The 24,973-nt window shown below is 38.9% G+C and overlaps 1 protein-coding gene across 8 annotated transcripts in view; it reads left to right on the top strand.

Moving 5' to 3' along the window:
* The window catches only part of LOC145292090 (high affinity cAMP-specific and IBMX-insensitive 3',5'-cyclic phosphodiesterase 8B-like), a 973,128-nt gene that overhangs the window by 453,286 nt on the left and 494,869 nt on the right, over nucleotides 1-24,973 (top strand). For all 8 annotated transcript variants that reach the window (XM_080138173.1, XM_080138174.1, XM_080138172.1 and 5 more), the window contains exon 3: nucleotides 4,762-4,952. In XM_080138173.1, the coding sequence (XP_079994299.1) occupies nucleotides 4,762-4,952 (191 nt within the window). The remainder of the gene's footprint in view (nucleotides 1-4,761; nucleotides 4,953-24,973) is intronic.

Below are 24,973 nucleotides of genomic sequence, written 5' to 3'. Positions count from 1 at the left end.
AAGAATAAGAATAGGTTTAAGGCTTCCAAAACTCATATTAGAATTGTCCGCAGAATAAAGTATTAGGTAAAATTCAGTTCTGAAGAGTTAAGGTTCAATCTTCAGTGCGGATGATATGAAGGATAAAATTGTGAATTATGTAAGACTTTTACATGGTTGACGGAACAAGAGCATGCTACCCCATGGAGTAAATAAAGGGTTATATTCGAAATTCATTGCAGATTTCTGAGTTTGGCAGATTCCTGGGTGCAGCAAGATGCACCTGAAGAACGTTACATCGGCCAAAACGTTGCGTGAATAACATTCAAGATAAGAACAGTAGTCCAAATAATCCAAATAAATGTGTTGTATCATAAAGGTGTAATGGGGTACCATAAAGGGGTCTGTTGTGTAATGTGTACCATAGCACCATATGTCGATATGTATACTTGTGACGACGGGTTCATCATTATGTGTATACGTGTCACTAAATGTCTATTGTTGGTTCTTCACTATTTGAACCCCAAGTAATTGTTGCTGTCTATTTATGTTATATTTACATCTAATTGTTCATATGCAGGTATGTGTGTGTGTGTGATACATGCATTTTCCGACATACCTTCATGTGTCTTTGATTTTGGTCCACCTAGAATTCATCTTATGCTTGGAGGAGATGCTGAAACCTGTTTGGACTAATATTCATTCACTTCCAAGAACACTGGTTGGTTTTATATAGTTTTTATTCACTTTCCAGGTGTCGATCGCAGAAGAATGGAAAGTGAATATCTTTGCTTGTGTGGTTACTTCTAGGTCTCCATTCTATGACACGTTAGCCACCTCCCCAGTGAAAGGGGGACGACCTGTTAAACTGTCCACTCTGCTCAACGTCCAAATTCCAACTCTCTGATCTCCAGCTAACCTGATCCATGTAACATACACATAGTTCCATCAGCTGACCAGCTACTTCCGGTAAACTTGTCTATGATATAATTCTGCCATATTTTGACAGATTTTATAAACATTCTTCATATTTATCTCTTGTTTATCTCTTCAGTTAGATAGATAGATAGATCGAGATGGATAGATACAGAAACAGATAGATAACCAGATTGAGAGATATATCGATATTATATATGTAGGCATATAGATAGATAGAGACTTTCTTGTATTCGACTACATAACAAATGTTCAGTCAAGAATAAGAAGTAATAGTCCACAAGAAGAACAGATGGTGTACCAATTGTCATTGTTGAGTATCATTCATTTATTCATTCCCTATAAATCAAATAATTATTGTTGGCATCCGTCTCCCTGATATCTTTCTTGTTAGAATTCCTTCCAGAAAAAAAACAGTACTTACAGGAGGGACCATTTGAAGTTTTTGTGGAACAAACAAGATTCGAACTTGGCACATCCAGGTTGTCATTTCGATGGTATACTAGTATGTACAGAGTGGAACAATAAAATTTTCATCCTAGAAAAGACGACATGATTCCATTTCCACTTGATGAAAACCGGTTTTCTTTATTTTGTTGCACACTATCTACTAGTGGCCAGTTTTGCACAAATCCCAAGAGTGATAGGAGACTTCTAACATGTTTGAAAATGACACAATGTTCAATGCGTGAGATCAAAGATGCACAGCTATACAACTCATGCTCTCTACTGATCCAAGTTATGACAACAGGACCATTGCCAGCACCCTCAAAATGCACTTGAGGGCACAGCTCAACAATTGGACGACCCACGATTATGGTCTTTGGTGTGGTTTAAAGTGAGGGCCACATCATGCCACCTCACATCTTCGAAGTCAGCTTGAAAGTCAACACTAAAGTGTACTTGGATGTGCTGAAGAGTGTGGTGATCCCCTGGTGCAATCAGGTGGCCACTGACAGATCCTGAGTGTGGCAGCAGAACTCGGCGTTGGTCCACAAGGTCAAAGAGACACAGGCTTGGCTTCAGAAGGAGTGCTATGACTTTGTATCCTTCTCTCACTGCCCCCCTCCTCCCCCGACCTGAACCTGCTGGACTACTTCATTTGGTCATACGTCGAGAACATCACCAACATGACCTCCCACAACACCAAAGTCAGCCTAACTGCCGCCATCCGCTGAATATTCGTGGCTCTCCTGCCATCGTTTATTGAAAAGGCATGGGCTCAGTTCTAAACTTGTATCAAGGCAGTGATTAAGGCTGAAGGTGGATACATTGAATAGATGTCAGCTCTACTACATAATCAAGTTACCTGAATTGATTTTTTCAATAAAAGTTTTCAAATAAAACTGTAGTGCTGTTTTCTTTAGGGCGATAATTTTATCGTTCCATCCTGTAAATAGGGTAGAATAGTCAGTTTCAGTTGAATAGCTATTAATAATCTCATGTTAAAAGAATCTTTCACAGTTCGCAGAAATAGATCTACATTTTCACAACACAAAACTTAATATTTATTTCGTTTCTTCTTTTTTCACATTTTCTTTGTTTCCTGTTTGTTTGTTTCTTTTTTTTCTGATTTTCTCTGCAGCATCTTTTCATACATTGCAATTTTTGTATTTTCTCTTCATCGCTCATCTTAATGCTAATAACACTTTTCACTTTCTTTCTTTTTCAAATTTACCTGATTATCATACGTGCTGGTCTACACCCTCCATTAAAAATGACAGCAAAAAATCTTGCTTCGCCAGTGTTCGCACTTGCTATTTATCTATATATATTACTAAAATATTCATATAAAACTATGGAATTATGTCAGTAATTTAACTTTTCATATATCAACTATCATATCTGATGCTCTAAAAAAGTAAACCCACTATTGCCTTTATTATAGGGTGATTGATTTTTTTCTCAGGTCATTTTAGGTGACGAGGTAAGCCTGACTTGCTATTTGCTTTCTTAAATCCACTTCACCACTTGAAATCATTGCGTCTGGGGGTAGAAAAAGATGTATCTTTTCTTCGCTAACTTTTGGATGACCGTATAGGAGTATATATATTTATTTAAAGAAATATACATATAAATACATGTGAAAAAAGATAAAAAGAAAAAAAACAATTAAACACAGGAATAGATAATTAAAAACCAGAGTTTTACCGGTTACATTTGGATTAATGAACGACTTCAGAAAAAAAAGAATTGCTGAAGATGTTTGGTAAACTGGTAAAGCTCTCGATTTTCATGATTTATTCCTGTGTGTAATTTGTTTTTTCCTTTTCACTTTTTTTATAGATTCTGTCTCTAGAGAATTTCATTTTATGATATCTCTCTCATCTCTGTTGTCTTTCAGGACGCTTCACCACTGAATATTCACGACTTCTCCAGTTCTCTCGATTTTACATGACAGTTTTCAGGTCCCAAACACTTTCCAATCCTGTGTCCGGTAGCAGGTTGTCAATGTAGATCATTCTTCTTCTACCACTGGTTTGGGTGGCCATCTGTTGGTATCCAGAGAACTAGCTTGCTGGCTTCGTCTTCGCTGCGTCTCATGCAGTGACCAGCTACTCTCATCCTTCTCTGCTGTACTTTCAGTGATACTGGTGGTAGGTCACCATAAAGCTGGTGGTTTGTTGCGTGGCTCCTCTATGATGTATTGAGGGTCATTCTGAGCGTCCGTGTGTAGCAGCCATCCAGTTTCCTATTCAGTGCATTTGTAAGAGTCCATGCCTCAGCACACCACAGAGAAGGACTGTTTCTAATGTGGCAACAAAGAGTCTTACTTTCAACTTTTCTGAGAGAGTGGATGACCATATCTTCCTCAACTTGTGACATGCACTTCATGCTTTTATGATATATTGTTTATTTTATAAAGAAACGAATAAATACATATTACTCTTTATTTCAGAGTGAAGGATTCTTCCCTTATGAGGGTCTGTCAAAGAAATCTTTCAAAGTTTACAATTATTTAAGCAAGTATATGTATTCTTAAGAGATTCATTCAAAGTGTGCATTTAACGATAAAAATTGCATTTCAAATGATCATAACTAGGGATAGGACAACAGCATATTCTTTTCATTTTTTTGACTCTCGAGTGTGTATCTGCTGATATCTTATATGCTTTTATCTAGAGTGATGTAGTTTTCGGTTGATTAACTGTGTCGGATATATACTCGAAAGTCAAAACAATGATAAGAATATTCTGTTGTCATAGCCCTAATCCTAACACATCAGTCGATTAACAGACTGAACGTCTTCAATTTTCTTATGTTGTTCTCGCCGGGAATGGGGCATTCTATCAGATGCCAAATATTCACTTGCTATCTCATGCATTCTAATCTTTTTTAAGATTCTAACTGTCCGTTTCAGTGCAAGTGTCTGAATCTCTTTTACACTTGGTTTACAGAGTATATTTTTATTTTTTGACATTCTTTTTTATGAGTCCAATTGCTCATATAATTACTGGAATGATAAAGATCTTCCTATAATTCCAATTTCTTTTCATATTGTACATAAGATATTGGTATTTCGTTATCTTTTCCCTCTCAGTTCTGTTTAACCCAGCATCATTGGAGACACTAATTTCTAAGTTTGTTTCTGTATCAGCTTTAATAGCTCCGTTTTTGGGTACATTGCTGTAGTGTATAGTGGATGGTGCACGACTTATTTCCAACTGTTCTTTCTGGTATATGTTGCTTATTATAAAGAGACGTGGACACATTTGAAAATGCGACCATTCCTTAATGCAAATATTTAATGTTGTACCTATTATTTGTTACTTAATTCAAAGTAATCCAAAATGTGTTGAACTTCTGGGCGAGAATCTGATTGCCTTTCTTCTTTCTTTTCTGCAGGTATTATTGGTATTTCCTAAAGAGGACTCGCAGTGCGATGCTTTTCACCTTGCAGCAACTCGCCTCAAATATAATATCTATGTCGCCAGAACAGGAGAGGCAGCTGTACAGTCTTATCTGGATACCCACCAAGATATTGTGATCATAGATCACCGCCAGAACAAGGTGTTAGATTCGGAACAAGTTTGCAGGTCAGTTATGAACAAGTCTTGCTTTTTCTTTTTATTACTTATTTCTCAGACCTTAAAATCTGATAGCGTTGTTATGGTAATCTCATAGTTGAGAAGCATTAAAATATCATCCGGAGTTAAATAATCGATTTTCCAAGTACCCTGCATGGCACAAGTGTATATTTATGAATACTCGGGAGTGTGCGTAGTTGATTGTTATATTTGCAAGGTGAGATTAAAAAAGAACATGTGTGTCTTTAATTCGTAACTGCAATTCTAGAAAAAAAAAACTAGTAATTCCGTTGTTATATTTTCACTTACTGAGGCATGTACAGATCATTATACACCTGTGTTGTCATTGGGTTGTCTGTATATACAATCACTTGTGCACTATTGTTTAGTCCAGGGTTTCCTGATGGAGTTCGTACCACCCACAAGGGGGCGGGGCGTTACGAGACTTTAGGTGGGCGGTGGCCAAATTTATTGTATAAAGGGTTCGTGAGATTTTTTTGGGGGGGGTTGGGGTGAAAACTTCTAGTAACATTACTAGGCATCTCTCAACCCATTTTCGTTGGTATTCACAATTCATGTAGAGATTGATTGCATCACACTTGTTTTTAATTGGAAAAATCAATTCATGAATCATATCCCGTAATGTTGACAAAGTTGGTTAAGTGTTTCCTAAATCTGATTGGTTTCTGATTCACATTTTCAACAAGTCTTTCTCATCTATGGAATGGCTCCCGGGGAATAGAAATCGAATGGATGTAGTGAAATGTGGTGATCTAAGACTTTTTTCTATCAAATATGGAACCGAATATTCCAAAACTTGTTGCTGATCATCAAAGACATTGACTGATGATTCCTGTGATTATTATTCTCATTTTTATCTTATTATTGTATTAGCAATGGTATGACTTATTAATTGACCCATTTGATTTATAGTTATTATTATTCGATCGACAGTGAAGTTTTTTTTTAAATAACGTATATAAATATTCATTTTTTTTTTTCACTTTAATTATGTACTACTACTGCTACTACTAACATTATTATGTAAAGATGCATGTAGGGAGGAGGTGGAAGTAGGTATCCAAGTATTTCAGGGGGAAACCTTGGTTTAGTCTATTATATAAACGGCAGTTGTATGTCAGTATGTCCAGCAAAAAGTCCCAAACTACAAAACAAGAACAATAAAGTTGGTATATTTTTGATCAGTGTTACCCTGGATAAATTTAGAAATGAACATCTATTCTTTGATCCTAAACTGGCGCAGATTTAATCAAAGACTATTTGGTTTTTACTTTTTACGGTTTTGTACTAAGGGGAAGTAACTGATATTTTTATACCGACTCATTCCTAGGTATATATATATATATATATATATATATATATATATATATATATATATATATATATATCTTCTATAATATAAAGCTGAATATCTGTGTGTGTGTGTGTGTGTGTGTCTGGTCACGAATAGGCTCCTATATGGTTGACTATTTTAAAAAACCTGATTACATATAATGATAGAAGATGTATCGAGACACAGGAATGGGTATGTTTGATGTTTGATAATGATGATTCATTAAAATTGCGGGGTTTGCGTATGCGTCTGGTCCACAAAGTATGGAAATAAAAAATTAAAAAAAAAACGTTTACAAGTGTTTTTGATATAGATGTATATAATAATACTTTGATAAGTATGTTTTAACTTAAATAGGGATGGTATAATAAAATTGTAGGGTCTGCGTTCTTGCCTGGCCTCCATAGAATGGAAATAGGCACAAACTTTAATAAAGACCGTATCTATCTGCGTAAGTATACTTTGATAATTATGTTTCAGTTTGAAGAAATATGGTATAATAAAATTATGGGGTGTTCGTTCAAGTTTAACAAGGTTTTTTAATATAGATCCACAGAATATTGTGATAAGTGTTTCAGTGTGAACAGGTATGGCATAATAAATTATGGGGTTTATCTATTTTATTTTTACTTTCATCATATTTTGCTTTGGTTTTGATACCCCCAAATTCGATGCTATCTCTTTACAACCCTTCCTTTTCATAACCTATCCTACTTTCATAAATCAGAGTCCATTTTCTGTAGGCTGTTTTGTAACCCAGTCAACGATGGGTACTTTTGCTAGTATATATATATATATATATATATATATATATATATATATATATATATCGATATATACCTATAGGTAGATATAAATAAAATGAGAAAGAAATAGAATGAAAATGAACTAAAGAGAAGGAAAATGTTAGCGAAAAAGAAAAATGGAAGGAAGTGAAAGCATAAGAAATTAAATAAAAGAGAATTAGAAGAAATGATCGAGAATCAAACGAATCATAGAGAACCCCTGCTCAAAGACCTTATCGTTTAATAACATTTTTATTACGTTTTAATTTTCACAAATTTTTCTACTATCCATTATATAAAAATCAATTTTATGTTTCAACTCCAGATATCACATATCCATCTATTATGGAAAGGGCAGTTCTCTGTGTGTATGTATGCGTGCATATTCAGCTAAAAATCGAAATTTATTAATATAAAACAAACTACAAAACAAACACCCACAAAGTTCGTATATTTTTAATCAGTGTTGCCCTGGATAAATAATATATGAAATTTAGGAAAGAATTATTCATTCTTTTACACTAAACTGGCACTGATTTCGTCAAAGACTGATTGAGTTTTACTTTTTACGGATTTGTACAAAGGGAAAGTAACTGATGTTTTTATGCTGACTTCTTCCTCGATGAATCTTTATACAAGAGAGTTGTGTGTGTGTGTGTGTGTCCATAGAGAGAAATGGGCTAATTGGAGGAGAAAAAGAGATTGGAGTAAGTGAGAAAGATAAATAAAGATACAGAAGTTTTCATCAAAATATATTACACTTTTACCTCGGGCAATGCGGAGTAGCTCTGCTATGTTTAAATAAAGATTTATCACAAAAAAAAAACAGTTACCAAAAACATCAGAAGAGCTTGCCTATGTGTGAGAGAGGAAGAGAACAAAAAAAGAGACAAATAGACAGATAGCTTATCACACTACACCTAGTTACATTGTGCATGCATCTCAGACACGTCTTTCTTGCTTGATGTCTCGCTAGCTAAGAGACAGAAAATCTGTACCCAGAAGTTATGTAGCTTTGTGACTTCCATCCTAAAGTCATACCTGATCTTTGATGTATCACTTTAACTTTTCCATTCGAACATGACCCTCATTATGTAAATTGTGTCACTATTAATGACAATATTTTAACAAATTCATAGTTATAAAGAAACAGCAACACCCTGTTTTTAATTTGGAGGAGCGACGATAGTAGAAATCTCATTTTTTATTAAATAAATCCAGAAAGTGTGAGGTTCCATGTAGCAGACAAACCAAAACAAATGGCAAGCAGGATTTTCCCCCCTTTTTTTCTCTTTTTTTATGGAAGGAAGTTTCATTTTGAATTAATTTATATCATAAATTACATTGAAAATTCTAAATATCGACAAAAGAATAAAACAGTTGTGTTATCCTTCACTACCAATCTATATCCAAATTATGCAGTAAACTAGGAAAATCATCAGATATTACATTACGACTTCATTTTGTCATATAAGTATCTTGTCAAGATATCTCTTTCCGTTCTCAACAACAAAAAAAAAGGAAATGAAAAAAGACGTTTTGCTGTTTTGCTTTTTTCATTTCAACAAAACTATGCTTTTTCTTGCATGTTTTTCTTTTCTACATTTCAAACAGCGTTTGAGTAATTCACTTAGCACATCTCGTCGTTTCATGCATATCAAATGTGTCGAAGTAAAAATTCTCAAAGATGTGGACAGAATTTCAGTTTATTTTCTACACTAGCTGGAGGCTCAGCGTTGCTCAGTCGTACCATACGCTTAAACATGATATTTTAATTTATGCAGATTGCATATGTATTATTATAGAATCAATCATCTATTGATTATTATATATTATGAGGAATAATTTGCCCGGTGGACTAATTTGAAAAAAAAACAAAAAAATAAAAAAATAATAATGGTAACGTAGTCCATCAAATTCCGTCTATGTTTGTTTACAATATCACGTCAGCTGATATTTTGGCTTGACAATGAATGCCCTGAAAACTCACTTATAATTAATATTTAGTTTTAAAATATGCAAACAAAGAAATGATTTGCATTGATTTTAGATGGCACCCCTTCTTTTATTGTAAATTGAACTCATTAAAATAAAAAATTAAAATAAAATGGTGAGGTATATCTGGGCTTGAACAGGGAGATCATTCCATCTGGAGTCGAATGCTCTACCACTGATCTATGTTTCTAGATGCCAATAAATCTGGGGTGTTTTTTCTAATAAGAAATTATTTGTTGAGATTTTATTATCTCCCTTGCTGATGCAACCTAAACTGTTCCCCTGTAAAAATTCTTTCTTATCTATAAGAAAGAAAGACTATTTTTAAGATCGAATTTTTTCGATTTTCGATACTTTTCGGACAAATTTCTGTATAAAACATATCTAAAAACACTGCCAGAGATAAATATTACCTTTTTGTGAAATTTGCAAAAGATAGGCTCAACCGTTTCGGAACCTATAAGCAAGGAACTTGCACACACACACACAAAGTGACTTTTATATTATAGTAGAGATTAACGAAATATAGTTGATATAAACTAGAATTTTGGCGATAGAATATTTTCTTTGAAATTCTATTCATGGAAAATCCATTTGATATTAGGCATACAACGCAAGAAAAAAAGTTTTTTGTGGTAGGAAGTTCTAGTAAGCATTTTATAAAGAGAAAGCAGAAATGTAAGCATATTTTGCCATCATGCTTAAGTTGACAAGTTGTCTCCTCTTGTCTCTAGATAAAAGAAGTTCTGTTCTGGCGTTAGTCTATTAGAGTGATCTCCCTTGCTTGTTCTTGTAGTAGCTTCATTTGACTGGAAAACCAAGATGGAGGGTTAGTTAAGACCGGATGTCTGTGAAAGGGGCTATTGAGGAGTAAATCAACGCAAATCTCTGAATTAAGGGAAATGCTCCGATTCAGCTGAACAGCTATATAATCTATGAGAGATGAATGAATTATAAAGGCTCACAAATGTAAACAATCCAGATGGAATAAAACGAATAAATAATTGTATTTGATAATCAAAGGTCACTAAGGAGAATAGAAAGTGAACCTTGGCTTTACTTTCGGCAGCCTTTTTTTTTTTTTAGCTCCATACATCACGTGGCCTTATGCCTGATCTGGAGTGATTTCTATGAAAGCAAAAAAAAAATGGTGAAACTTAACAAAAATGAATTAAATAAGGTTAGGAACTTTACTTTAGAGTAAACTCTAAAGTAAGTATACAGCGGGTATAGTTTCTACCTTCTTCGTCGATAATTTAAAAAAAATAGAAAGTGGATCTCGGCTTTACTTTCAACAACCTCATAACTCTTCCTTCCCCTATTTTTGTCTTTTTGTCCTCACATTCCATGGCTAATATTTCTGGCAAAGGGGAAAGAATTACTGTTTAATGGAGCAGACTCTATCCATCTAACACATATTGCTGACTAATTTTTTTTTTATCATGAAGTCGTCATTTTTTGCTCCTTACATTAAGTGGCTTCATGACTTGCTTAGACGATTTTTATTTTAAAAAATAGTGTACTGAATACAGAATGTCTCATCTTTATTTCTGCCAAGTTAATTCATTCATGCATTAATTCTCTTTGGCCATCTTTTATCTTCATCAATAAACTTCTTTCAACTTAAAAATAAAATATCACAGAATATACATATGTACATTCTCCATAAAAAAAAATCACAGAAAAAAGATATGCTTCACCAGAGTTCGCACCTGCTATTTATCACTAAAATATTTGTATACAATCATAGAATTAGTTTAGTAATTTAATTTTTCATATATAAATTCTTATGATGATTTCTGACAACCTAAAGAGGAAACCAAAATAAAAATAAAAAAAAACACTTGCCATTGACTTTTTATTATAGAATTTAGGTGGCAGGGTTAGTCTGAAGTGGTTTTCTAACTTGCTATTCGTTTTCTCATCTTCCCCTCGCCATTTGTGAATGGTGACGACCAGAGTTAGAAAGTAAGCATGTCTTTTACTCGCTAACTTTTGTGTGATGGGATGGAAGTACATATATTTATTTAGGCGCTTCTACACTATTGGGACGAAATTTCGGAAATCGTCATACTGAATTTCACATGAGAACAATAGTATCTACATATTCCTCGTATATTTAAGATGCTTATATCCAAAAATTACGAAAATCGATAAGGTAGAAAATTATTTATTAAAGGAAATAAAAAATAGAATTTGATGAAAACAATCATAAGACACAGGAGAGTTCAAAAGGGAGGTAATTTTCTGTTTTGATTTAAACAAGATGGTGGCTATTTTTTCACCTGCTAACACGATTAAAGTTGTTTTGTTTTCGATTCAGTAATATTCAGGTAATTTCGACTGCATAATTTGGAAGCTACCATTGTAATTTATTAGAATTGACAAAAAAATCAGTTGAAACCATTGTTAGCTATTAGAGTAGAAGGCTTTCGGGCATCTATGGACCTGTACAGTAAAGGGTTGAAATTTTGTTTCTAAACAGGTTTGTTAAGGGTATGTACGTCTATTAAGTCTATTTAGTTTTATTAGGCAGTTGGTCACATAAGTATATTACTCTATTAAAAAAAATCTAATTTAATAGTTGATTAATTTTTTTTTAATTATTCTTATCAGTAACCAGTGCAAAGAGAGCTATTTTTTTTTAAAAAGTGAGATGTGCTCTGATTTGAAGGTGTCAATCAAATCACGCCTCATTTTTCTTTCTAATAAAATAGATTGGAATCTTGAGGTTTAACTATCTTCATAATTGTGATCCTTTATTCGTTTTGTTAGTTTGATCACTTTTCTTAGTTCGTCTTCTGAATCTTCCAAATGCTATATCTCAATTCCCGTGTCTTGTTACTGGAAAGTAATCAAGGATAATGCAGATCAGGAAGCAATAACAATGGCACTTTGTCCAGCATTCTCCCTAAGAAGTGGGGATTTAATGAAGAAAAATTCCTCCTCACACGCGTCCGGAATGCTGCGTCATTTTCTGTTGATTCTGACATTTATCTTCAAATCAAGATGGCCACTGTGGTCGAAGGGCTGTGCTAATATGCTAAAGTAAATTCTATACGCTTTGATTGTTTTCAAATGTCTGAACAAATGAAAGAATTCATGCCATTGAATAAAGTGAATAGAAATGAGACAAAGAATGTATGTATAGTGACAAAACGGGATAAAGAAATAGAGAAAAGGAGAGAGAGAGAGCAATGCCAAAGACTGACAAGTTACAAGAACAGACAATCACAAGATGCGCTCATTCAATCTATGCATTTAGCAATGAAAATTCTATTTCAAACTTAGTGTGACAGACCAACCAACAGACTGAGCATTTTATTGAAATTAGTCCTCGCGCGAAAGAGCAGGACACAAAATGTTTTAAATAATAATAATAATAATAATAATAATAATAATAATAGAATAACAATAACAGAGACTTTCGCTGGCGAGGACTACTATTGACCCTAACCAGTTATACATTCCTTTTGAAATTTTCATCTCTATTTTTCTCGTTATGTACTGAATATTTTTTCATGAAACCTATATGAAATATGTTCCTTATTAAATTTTAAAGATTTTCTATTCTGAAAGAAGTTTAAAAAAATGTAATCTAAAAAAGTTATTTTAAAGTTTTTGTTAAAAAAAAATTCAGAATTTTTCATTATTCAGACCTGTATTACGAAGAGAGGATTGCAAAAACGAGTTGTGGTGTGAGAAGAAATACAAACTGAAACAGAGAAAATATTCAGACTTGTAATAATACAAAGAAGGGGTTGCAAAAATGAGTTGTGGTGTGAGAAGAAATACAAACTGAAACAGAGAAGGAGAGTTTTAAAATATAATCATAAAAAGATAAGATACAAGTTAGAAAAGTTATGAAAATTGTTAAACAAAATGTTTTTACTATAGGCTTTAAAAATAAAAGTACAAGATTCAATTTGAAATTTATTTATCTTCAAAGTGCACTTTTATAAATTTTACAAAGTAAGGTATAAAAATTTAATTTAAATTGAATCAAAAAATACCTTGGATTTATTTTATGTAATGTACATTTTGTTGCGATTTAAAAACATTATCTTTCATCTAGCAATTAATGATATAGATATAAAATTTTCAATGATTTTTTTTTAAAAGTGCAACATAATGTTTTATACCTTAGTTTGTAAAATTTATAAAAGTGCACTTTGAAGATAAATTAATTTCAAATTGAATCGTGTACCTTTATTTTTAAAGCCTATAGTAAAAAACATTTTGTTTAACAATTTTCATGCCTTAGATGAAATGCTTTTCTAACTTGTATGTGAACATGTGTAAGGATGTTATTTTAAATTTTAGCAAGACAGGTCAACTGAAATGCTTTTTCAAATTTAAACTTAACCGACTGATCGACATTATAAAGATGCATGGACACCACAGTCTTAGACAAGTCCTGATAGTCAACATATGGTAGAGTAAAGATTACATAAAATATCGTATTCTTAGGAAAATTAAATCTAAAAAGTATAGGGAGATGTGTGCAGAACAGGAGACTTTGTTGGTTTGGTCTTACTGAAAGAATGGATGAGAATGATTGGGTTAGGGTTATCAATTTAAAAACGCACAAATACACGAGTTTCGTTGTTTGGGATATATACATCCAAGATGTTAACACAGGAATAGATGTATGCAATTTAGTGATCTGTGAATTTAGTGATGGAATTTTTATTTCAAATTTCAATGAAGATTGAGGATATGCGTTGCATGGAGAGAGTGATATGAGAATGATACAATGGATGCGTAACGAGACTTTTTAAAGACATGCTTAAACCTGATGACCTTAAAGGAAGATTATATGTTGGCAGTATCGAGATACATATGTAGAACAGGAGACTTTATTGATTTGGTCACTTTGAAAGAATGGCTGAAAGTGATTGGGTTAGTGGATATAGAACAGATAAGGTAGCAGGGTCAGTTTGCAGGGGAAAGCTAAGGATAGCAGGAGATGAAGTGATAAGATTAGATTTGAAAGAAAGCAATGTTTGAAACATAGATTATTTGTGAAAAGCTCTTCAACATATGGCAGCATGTAAAACAGCTGTTAAACCGGATATGATGATAGCTACAACAATGCCGAAAATGATTTTTACTTTCATTTGAGGAATTTAACAATTAAAACTGTTGCAATATGTTGGTATAATGAAAAGGGTATGTTAAAGAAAATTGGGAGGTTCTACTTATAGACACTAGCGATAGGAACTGACGAATCAAATGGAACTACATTCTGATAGCTGCCAACCAGAAACCGGAATCGCTTCATAAAAATCTTGGATCTTTTAGAATTCCTGCACATAATTTTTGTGCCACACAAGAAAGATCTTTGCTCTTTGTCTTCAAACTTTAAAAGTTCAAGACTTATACAGACCAGCTACCCACCGAAAACTCTTTTTCATCTTTAGGACTTGTACAGATTAGCTACCAATTGGAAACTCTTCTGAAATTAAACATGACTTTCAATTAAAAAAAGCTGTCCAATTCTTCAATCTCATAGCCGTGTTAATTGGAATGAAAATTCGATCAAAGTATAATTTTAAAATAATTGAAAAATTATATCAGGTCGGTACAAAAGTTTCTGCTGGTTTGTAGCAGAAGCATTTTTAAACGATTGTAATTTATTCCATACATATTGTTATTACTTAACCATATCACCATGATTAGTTTATAACCTTTTCTTTCAGATTATTAAAATGTCATTCATATTTTTCTGCAATATTCCCAACCATGTTGACCTGAAAACGACCTTCATTAATCAACAGAAAGGAAGTCATCTTCCATCATGATAATGCTCGTTCTCACACATCACTACTCATAAAAGATCTCCTAAGAGAATTTGGATGAGAAATCTTGCCCCATCTTGCATATTCTTCGGGCCCAGCTCTTTCAGATTATAACTTACTCTGGAGATTACAAAACAATTTACATCGCCTTTTTTGTTAACATCACGAGATTTAGCATGAATTAGATTCGTATTTCACATCAAAACCTGAAGAATTTTACCAGTGAGGCATTTATAAGCCCATAGACAGATGAAATCAAGTTACAGAGAGCAAAGGTCGTTATTGTTATTAATAAAGGTTTTCAAATATACACAGTTTTTCATTTTGAAGATGAAATTTTCAATCAGCAACTAATATAATACTGACCTAATATTTTTTTTTTGTACAGTTGTACAGTGCTGGAAGCTGGACACTTCCAAGTGTCATGAGAAACATGTGGGATGAGATTTACACTTTGGTTATATTTGCATGGACAGATTAACAAACAGGGAGCTATATAGCAAACATAACATTGAATGTAAGAAAGTTGAGCTTCATAAGGCACATGTGAAGGAGGAGGAGGAGGAGGAGGAGGAGGAGGAGGAGGAGGAGGAGGAGGAGGAACAATAAGTACACCAGGTACTCCTTTGGAAGTCAACCCTGGAAAAGAGAAGAAAAAGGTAGACTAGTAATGACTTATGTGGATCAGTTAAGAAACGAAATCAGATTGACTGCTGAAGAATTGACGATCCTAGATAAATGTGAAATAAATTAGATAATAATGTTTGAAAAAAAAATGTTCCTATTGCTCATCGCATGCATCAGCATTTTATATAATAGCTTTCATAGTTTTAGACATTGGATATGCGAACTGGTGATGCAGCAGTTGTTGTTGTTGTTGATGATGATGAGCATCATTCATTCATTTCGAATAAATCAGATGATTATTGTTGGCATTCGCTTTCCTTTTTAGAAAGACATCGGGTACCTACAGGAAGGACCGCGTGAAAATTGCCAATATCTCTAAGGGAAAGTGTTTCTACATTTCGGAATTTTTTAGATTGAGGATTGGTTATTCTTATTATTTCGATTCTTTGGACTGCTCTTATCATCCTGAGTATCCGAAAACACCCGTGGCACAGTGGTTAGATTACTTAGAAAAATCAATTACAAAATCGATATTATCCTGAAGGTTGAAGGTTCAATTCTCAGTGTGAGTGACTGAAAAATACAATTGCTAATTACTTAGGACCTCTATCTAAAACGTTCCATTCAAAATTTTGTCCAAATTCCCAATTCTGTCAAATGGAATGACCCTATAAAACAATGAAATTATACAAAAATCCATTGTATTTCATCTAGTATAATGATATTATTACTACTACTCGTAATATTAACGATAATAATAATAATAATAATAATAATAGGCTTTGTCTTGAAGAGTCAACCACAAACATTTTGATGGCCCACCTAGGTAGAAGATATGATGTTAAAAGACCAAAATCCCCCATGGAGCAAAATGACATCAATGACGATAGAATTTGCCATAAAAGAAAAATGGAAAAAATACAGAATAAAAATTCCAGATAAAAAGAATAAAAAGCCTTTGCATATCCACAAATTTGCATTACAACATAGAAAAAAAATTACATAATGTGGTCGCCAGATTTTTTTTATTCTGGTTCATTTTTACAGATTTTTTTTTTCAAGAAAATCTTGTAGCTAAACAGAAAAATGTTCATCTCGCCTGTAGAGCTGTATAAAGTAAGCCGTGGACAAGTGGGGTGGTGGCGGAGAGACGGATTTTCAAGATTATAAGTATAATCTCTTACCAAATGTAGATACATACTTCTTTTAGTTATGAATAATAAAAAAAAAAAATGGGTAGGTAAAAAGAAAAAATATTTAAAAGCAACAACAGGTTTTCTTAAACCGTGTCCACTTAGTCTTCAATAAAATGTTATTTCAAACTTAAGCGTGATGTACAAAAGATAATGTTATTTCAAACTTAAGCGTGACACTCAAAAATGTTGTGATACAAGTTTTCATTAAATCATTGAAGTTAACATTCAGTCTGGTCAATACCAGATGGCCGAGCATTTGGGCAATTTCAAGTGTTGCATGTAGAAGGACGTTAACACCTCCCTGCAAGAACTGCAAAACTCTAACACCGTAATCTCCTCTGACTGGGATATGCATATGACTGGGTGTAACATAGTGTGGACGTATGTGGGCGAATGCATGTGAAATGATGTCACCGGTAAAGAAAAAATAAAGACTTTAAAAAGGAGATCACATTAGAGATGTGAAGAACGTTTGAGATCACGTGAGAGGCGTAAAGGAACGTTCGAGATCACGTATGTAACGTCATAGCCGTAACAATGAGGAAATAAATGTTGTTGTTAGAAAGAAAAAGCGAGTTGAAGCTCTTTTCTGTTCTTTATCTACTTTGTGACTGGGCATACATGTTGGGTAACATTATACGGAGACCTCTTGTGAATCTGATATTCCCTAGAAACCTCTTCCTTTGGAGGAAGCTGGTTCAACTCACTTTGGGTGAATGCCGCTTCATTTTGTTTTGTTTTTTTTTTGTTTACAAAAACTCAAACTTTATTAGAACAAAGAAAATGCAAATTAAAACTTAAGCATGCTAGGATAAATGCGATTTTATTTCAACTGTAAGCATGAAAGTGACAGAGCCTCTTTCAATTTGAATAAAGATTCATGCATTTAAGGTGTGCATTCAGGGATGAAACTAACAAAATCTCTCAAAAAGAATCAAGGACGCATCTAGAAAATAGATGGAAAACAAAGAGAGGGGGGGAGTCACAAAGATACTCCTGTCGATTTCGACATATGAGATCCACCACATCAATTAAGTTGTTCAGTTGTTCAGAAATCCACACAGATGATTTGTTTATATTGGTAAAGGCTTTGTGCAGAACCACTGATACAACTGCTAATCTCAGTTGGTGTAATGGCAGCCACAAGACAGAGCAGACAGTAGAGCTCAGATTTTACACCAGAGTATTTCTTCTTTAATCCACTGAAAGAGATGCACCCCTATGTTGTATATTGAAGGGGACAGCTCCCGGATTTTAATTAGAAACGAAGTAATAAGGATCGAATATAATTACTATTTAAAGAGAATGCTGGAATCGAACACAGTTATCAAAAGTTGAAATGAATACATATTGTTAATTAGATACGATTCCAGGAATGCAGTGAAATTATCCCTTGTAGTTAGAAATAGCTATGCAACAAATTTAGGTTAGAGCAAAATAATAGAACAATGAATTAAAGTATGTCAACAGAGAAATATGAGACTTGCATTGCCAGGATATGTGTTGGAGGCATATGTATGCATATGTTTGGCCCGCATATTTTTTCGATAGTTCTTGGCCTTCGGGCCGGGATCAAAGCTCGGCCCTCGTGACAAGATCAAAGTGTAGTATCTGTTCTCTGATACATACACAGCGATAGGCAGTCTTGTTCTGGCGACACATTCTCGTGCCCGGCGAGCTTGTTGGGTAGCGTTCTGTCCGCACCCCCACTTTGTCTGTCTTTCTCTGCTCTCCCCCCTCCCCCACGGGGGGGGATCCGAGCTGATAATTTACGACCTTCCCGCGAGGGAGGGTCGGAAACACTTTCTCTCTTCCCTCCACTAACTTCCCACTCCCTCTCTCAGTTCTATCTCCCCTCTTGCCGCCTTTGGCGCCACTTCTTTTTGGCGCCAAAGTCGGCTCCCACTTTGGACGCCGACTCCACGTCACTCATTTTGGTGAATTATACAGGGAAGAGAGAGCTTTTTTCAAAAATGGACACCCCCAGCCCGGGGACCACCAATACCGATACCCCCAGCCAGGGGGCTACCACAAGAAAAACTGCTCCCCAAGAGGACGACTCCCCAACAGGGGAAGCAAAAAGCAACGGGGCATACCGCCCGGACACTAAACCAAAGGACGCCCCTCAGAAAGGAGAAAACTCACCAGCAGCTCCCCAAGAGGGCGACTCCCCACAAAGGGGAGGAAAAACAATGTTGGACAGGGCATCCCGCTCTGACAACAAAAATCAAGAGGCAGTAGCCCCAAAGGACGATAAGAGAGACAGTGCTCCCCAGGAGGGCTACTGCCCCAAAAGGGGAGCAAATCAAGAAAACGAGGGGGCATACAGCCTAAACCTCCCCAAAACAAAAGGGGCAAAAGCTCCCAAGGACAATAAAGAGGACAATGCTCCCCAGGAGGCCGACTCCCCAAAAAGGGAAGTATTTCCTGGAAGAAGTATAGAGCAGGGAGAGTCGGTCCCAAAGGAAAGCGGAAAGGAAAATGCGCCTCAAAATAGCAACCCTTCCGCCAAGGAACAGCAAAAACAGTCCAACCTCACCAAAGATCCAACACCAACAAGAGGGTCGGCATGGGGGAAGACTGTAGAGAAGCAACTGTCCCCTCAAGAGTATAGAGACTTGTACTTGACCAAGTACAGACAATACATAGAGGGGGCAGAAATTAAACCAGTGCCAGGCGCTTGGGAGGCAATCGAAGACAGAGTGCTCTCCCTCATCATCTCGGATATGCCGGAAAACCGCCTCCTAGGGATGAAAAAGGAAGACATGGCAGGGCTCCTACACAAGCTAAACATCCCGGTATTATACCTGTACCAGAGGAGCTACGCCATGTGGGACATCCTCCTACCCACCAAGGAAGATGCGGAGAGACTCTCCCTACAGGAAATTAAGTATGGGAGAACAAAACTAAAGCCCGAATACCAGGGCAGGACAAGGACCCGGGTGCAGGTATTCAATGTACCTATGCAAATATCAGCAGAAATCCTGGGATCCTTCTTCACACAGTTCGGCGAGGTGGAAAAAATAACCCCAGTGCGGTCGAAAACCGGCATGCACTTGGGCAGCTACACTGTGGCCATGAGGCTAAAGAAAGAAGGCTTCCAGGCGATACCAGCACAGCTGACATTTAAGGAGGCAACTATGACAGTAGTAGTGGAGGGGCGTCGTCCGCACTGCTGGTTCTGCCAAAAACAGGGTCACATGGCCAAGAGCTGCCCTCAAAGGTCAACTCCTACTCAAGTGACACTAAAGGCGGTCCCAACCTCTGAGACAGCACCAGTGTCCAAACAGGCTGTCACAACTCCTGCAACCAGAGCACCAACCCCAGCACCGAGGAAACCCAAAACTGTGCAGGAGGCCAAAGGGGAGGAATGGATCACGGTAATGAGGCGGAAACGGAAGCCCACAATCCCATCTGCTACCGTCCCACAACCAACCCAACAACCGAGGCAGCAACAACAACAGCAGCCTCCACAACAGCCGCAGCAACAGCCATGGCAGCAGACACAGCAGCAGCAGCCAAACCAGCCGTTGAATCAGCCGCAGCAACATCAGCTGCCGCGGCCACTTCCACAACCAATGCCACGAAAACAGCAGCAACAACAAAAACAGCAGCAGCAGCAACAGCCAGAACAGCAGCAACAAAAACGGCTGCAGCAACCAGAAAAGCAACGGCATCAACCGGAGAAACAGCAATTAGAGGAGCAGCAACAACCAACGGTCCCCACACCAATTGAGACGGGGATCAAGCGAAGAAAACACTGCTCCTCTGAGGATGAATCTGCTAGTGAGAGGGAGAGGAACTCAACCTCACCACTCCCCGGTTCATTCAAAAGAATAAAAAAGAAAAGGACAGGGGAAGAAAAGGCAGCCCCCACTCCCTGTGAGCATACACCACCTTTAACAACAACACAACCCACTTCTACCCCCATACCACATACTGCACCAACACTAGACACCGCACTAACACCAACACCAACATCAGACACCGCACCAACATCAACACCAACATCAGACACCGCACCAACACCAGACACTGCACCAACACCAGACACTGCACCAACACCAACACCAGACACCGCACCAACACCAACACCAGACATCACACCAACACCAGACACCGCACCAACACCAACACCAGACACCACACAGATACTCGTCCCCACACCAATGCAAATTGAGCCGCCATCCCAGAAAGAAAAGAATGAACCCGGGAGGGGGAGAGACCCTTCAGATTCTCCCACTTACGGACTCACTCCAACAGGGACTCTCGCCCTCGAAACGAGAGAGGAACTTTGTTCTGTAGACCCCCTGTCTGTGGCAATGGGCGTACCACACCGGCAGAGAAAAATTTAAAACCTCTGCTGGACTGCCAACAGATAGGGGGAAAAGACGTTAATGTCCCCTCTAATTTCCCGGACGCCCCACGGCTAACAACTTTCGTCAGGCTTCCTGAGGCCTGCAAAACCAACGTGTGGACAATGCTGGAAGCCGCTGAAGGGGCTGGTCCGGGAATTGAACTGATTAGGAAAAATGACCCTTCCCTTGAGGAACTCGCAAAACAATGCAAGGGAAGGGTCCCAGTGTTGGTCCATCCGTCACTCTATAGGGCCCTTAAATTGACTTACCCTTTGGATGTCGGCGGCATTGTGAGAGAAGGTCAGGACATGAAAAACCTGACCACCTTGAGCATTGCACACAACGTCGGTGTCCTTTCCCCGGCTGACTTCGGAGCTGAGTGTAACACACCTTAAGGTAGGTACCATGGCTTTGAATTTGGCTAGTCTGAATGCGAGGGGCTTGAGATCATCGGGCCGGGCGGCTCGCCTCCGGCACGACCTCTTGTCCCTGGGAGTGGATGTCGCTGCGATTCAGGAGACGCATTTCGTTTCCTCTGTGGACTGTCAGGTGCTGGCCCGAGACTTTGAGGTTTTCTCAGCATATGGCAGCCCGCGGGGGAAGGGAGTTTCCGTGCTGGTTAAACGTACCCTGTCGGCGACGGTCGACGTTGTCCATAGAGATGCGGTGGGTAGGCTGGTTGTGGCCGATGTTGCCGTAAAAGATTCTGTGTTTCGGGTGATTGCGGTTCATGCGCCCAGCACCGCTCGTGAGAGGGTCTCATTCTTCAGTCAGCTTGACGCGTTTGTAGATTGTCGGAAGCGGGTAGTGCTAATGGGGGATTGGAATTCCATCTTAGACCCCGACATAGATAAGGTAGGAGGCGGAGCTAGAGGATCGGAGAGGTGCGAGTCCAGCCTGGCTGATCTGATGGCTAGATGCGGTCTGGTCGACAGGTTTCGGGTCGAGCATCCAGGGCGGGAGATGTGGACGTGGACCAATAGTGTTTCCTCCTATCCAAATACTTATTTGGACAGGATGTTAGTTAGGAGAGGCGAAGTAGACTTCTTATCTTGTCCCACGTTCACTTGGCTAGGCCAGACGGACCATAAATTAGTTATGGCCCGGCTGAAGCTAGGAAATAGGCCTAAGTTAGCGGGGTACTGGAAGTTAAACACCTCCCTTCTGGAGATACAAGACTTCCAAGATCAGTTAAGAGAATTGATTAAAAAGGCACTAGTGGGGGCGGTTACCGGGAGTAAGTGGTGGTTAGGTCTCAAAGCCAAGATCAGAAGCTTCTCCGTCAAGTATGCCCAGCGCCTCGCACTAGATAAGGCCAAGACAAAGAAGAAGCTAGAGCAGAAACTAGCCCAGGCTACGGGGGAGGGTGATAGGGTTAGTCAGGAACTAGCTAAGCAGGACCTTCTACGCGAGACTAGCGAGCGTTACGAAGGCCAAGTAGTTAGAGCTAGGCTTAGAAAGATAGGCAACGAAGCAGTCAATTCTAATGCAGACGTGCGCCGTGAGGTTTCTAGGCGTGGCTCGGACAAATACATTGCAAAAATCAAACATCCGAATGGACGCACCCTGGAATCGACTCGGGAGATCTGCGAGGGGTTTCGAGAACATTTCGAGGAGCATTTTACGCAGCAGCCCGATCTTCCGGTCCTTGAGTTTAGCGACTATTTGGCCGACTCTCCCCGCCTCGAGGCGGCTAGAGCGTCTGGTTGCGAGGGCCGGGTGACGGAGCAGGAGGTCTTTACTGCGCTGAAGCAGGTCAGCTGTGACAGATCGCCAGGACTTGATGGTCTGCCATACGAACTGTACTTGAGGCTGTCGCCCATGTTTCTGCCTCTTCTGACGGATATGTTCAACCATTGGTTTGCTCAGGGATCCATCCCAGGGCAGGTGACCAAGGGAGTGATCACATTGCTGAAGAAAGGTGACGGGCATGGAGGGGAAGAGTTAGACGACTACAGGCCCATAACCCTGCTAAACACAGAGTTGAAGATTTTGGCCAAGGTCCTGTCGAATCGGCTGCAGGTTGTTATCGACGAGTTGGTTGAACCGGAACAGAACTACGCTGTGAAGGGGAGATCGATTCAGAACAACTTGCACCTGATCCGCATGATCCTAGAGGGGGGAATAGATGACGACACGGAAGCCGCGCTGATAAACTTAGATCAGTCCAAAGCTTTCGATAGGGTCGACCATCGTTTCCTGGCATCTGTCTTAGAGGCCGCCGGTTTTAAACCGGACTTTTGCAAGTGGATCTCCATAATGTATCGACAGCCCATGGCTGTCGTGCAAGTGAACGGAAAGCGCTCGAAACCCTTTGTTATCTCTCGGTCGGTTCGTCAGGGTTGTCCGCTGTCGCCCCTGCTTTATGTCCTGGCTTTGGAGCCTCTTCTCCGCAAGCTGAGACATGGGGAGGCAAATTCGGCCCTGCGCGGAATGGCTCTGCCTGGCGGCTCAGCTGCCAAGGTATCCGCGTTCGCCGATGATGTCACGATCTTCGTGTCGGGCTTCAGAGACATTGAGGTCGTGTCGGAGGCACTCACACAGTACGAAAGAATTACAGGGGCCAAGATAAACCGCAACAAGTCGGTAGGACTGCGGTTGGGCGCATGGAGTGGCAACGCAAACCTCCCTGCGCCCTTCAGCTGGACAGATGGCCCGGTCCGGATCCTCGGCGTGTGGTTCGGACCGGGTCTCCAGCTTGACAAGAATTGGTTGGAGGTACGGTCAAAGGTGGAGGCTGCAGTCAATTCGTGGCTTCCTAGGAAACTTTCCTTAAAGGGTAGAGCTGAGGCGTGCGCCACTTACGTCTTTCCTCTCATCCTTTACCGACTGGCCGTACTTCCCCTGCCTGCACAACACCTAAAAGCTCTTGTCGAACTCTTGTCCTCGCTCCTTTGGGACAGAGGAAGACACTGGGTGAGCAGACAGGTCTGTATTCAACGTCCGTGTGAGGGAGGCTTGGGAATGCCGGACTTGAAGTGTCATCGAGATGCTGAGAGGCTGGCCTTCCTGAGCCACTATATGCAGGAGGACCAACCGTGGCACCCCGTGGTTACTGCCACCTTCCCCGACCTCATTCTCGACCCTTCCATCGAGAGCCGTCGCAGGCCGCGGGGAGAATCTGCCTACATGAAAGAGTGCCGAGCCGCGCTAAAACGACTACCAAGGTCCAGTGACCTTGTGACTGCTACCCGTAGGGAACTCCACAGGGATCTAGTGTGGGAGGCCGCTGACGACCCGCTATGCGCGCGTTTGGGGTGGCAGCAGAGTGAGATCCGCTCCGCGTGGAGCTGGGCGCCAGGTTCGAGTCATCTGAACAATTCGGAGTTCTCTCTGACCTGGCGATTGGCCCGAAATGCACTTCCACTCAACAACATACAATGCAGTTCTGGGTTTCTGGAGTCGCCTGATTGTCCCCGTTGTGGGACAACGGCTGTGGAAACTACGGATCACGCTTTCTTCGATTGCCGCGAACTCCGCCAGTACTGGTCGTATGTCAGTGGGGTGACGGCTCGCATCGATCCTGAGCATCCTCGCCCAATTACTGTATCCAATGTTGTGGACAACGTGAGGCCGCCGTGGGACCGGGAAAGACAAATGGTCTACGTTACGATTCTGGCCGTGGCGAGAATGGTGATTTGGACGTCGCGTCTGCAAGGTTGCCAGGGGGTGTTGTCTTTTTCTGATCAAGATCTGATCGCGTTCTTTAAACACCAGCTACGGGTGAAGATCAGATGTGATAGAAGAAGGCTGCATCGCGCGGCATTTGACAGAAGATGGATACATGTGGCAAGTCTGTGTGTACGAAGAGGAGCCAAATTTGAATACGTGTTCCCCGCCTAGGTGTGGAACGCGCAGTTCTGTAAAGTTAAATTAAACAAGTAGTCTCTCAGCTAGCTGAGTGTGTGTTCCAT

This window comes from Euprymna scolopes, chromosome 13 (assembly GCF_053919585.1).
Source record: "Euprymna scolopes isolate OS-2025 chromosome 13, ASM5391958v1, whole genome shotgun sequence".
Classification (NCBI taxonomy): Eukaryota; Metazoa; Mollusca; class Cephalopoda; order Sepiida; family Sepiolidae; genus Euprymna; species Euprymna scolopes.
This window is presented reverse-complemented; position numbering and strand designations above follow the sequence as displayed.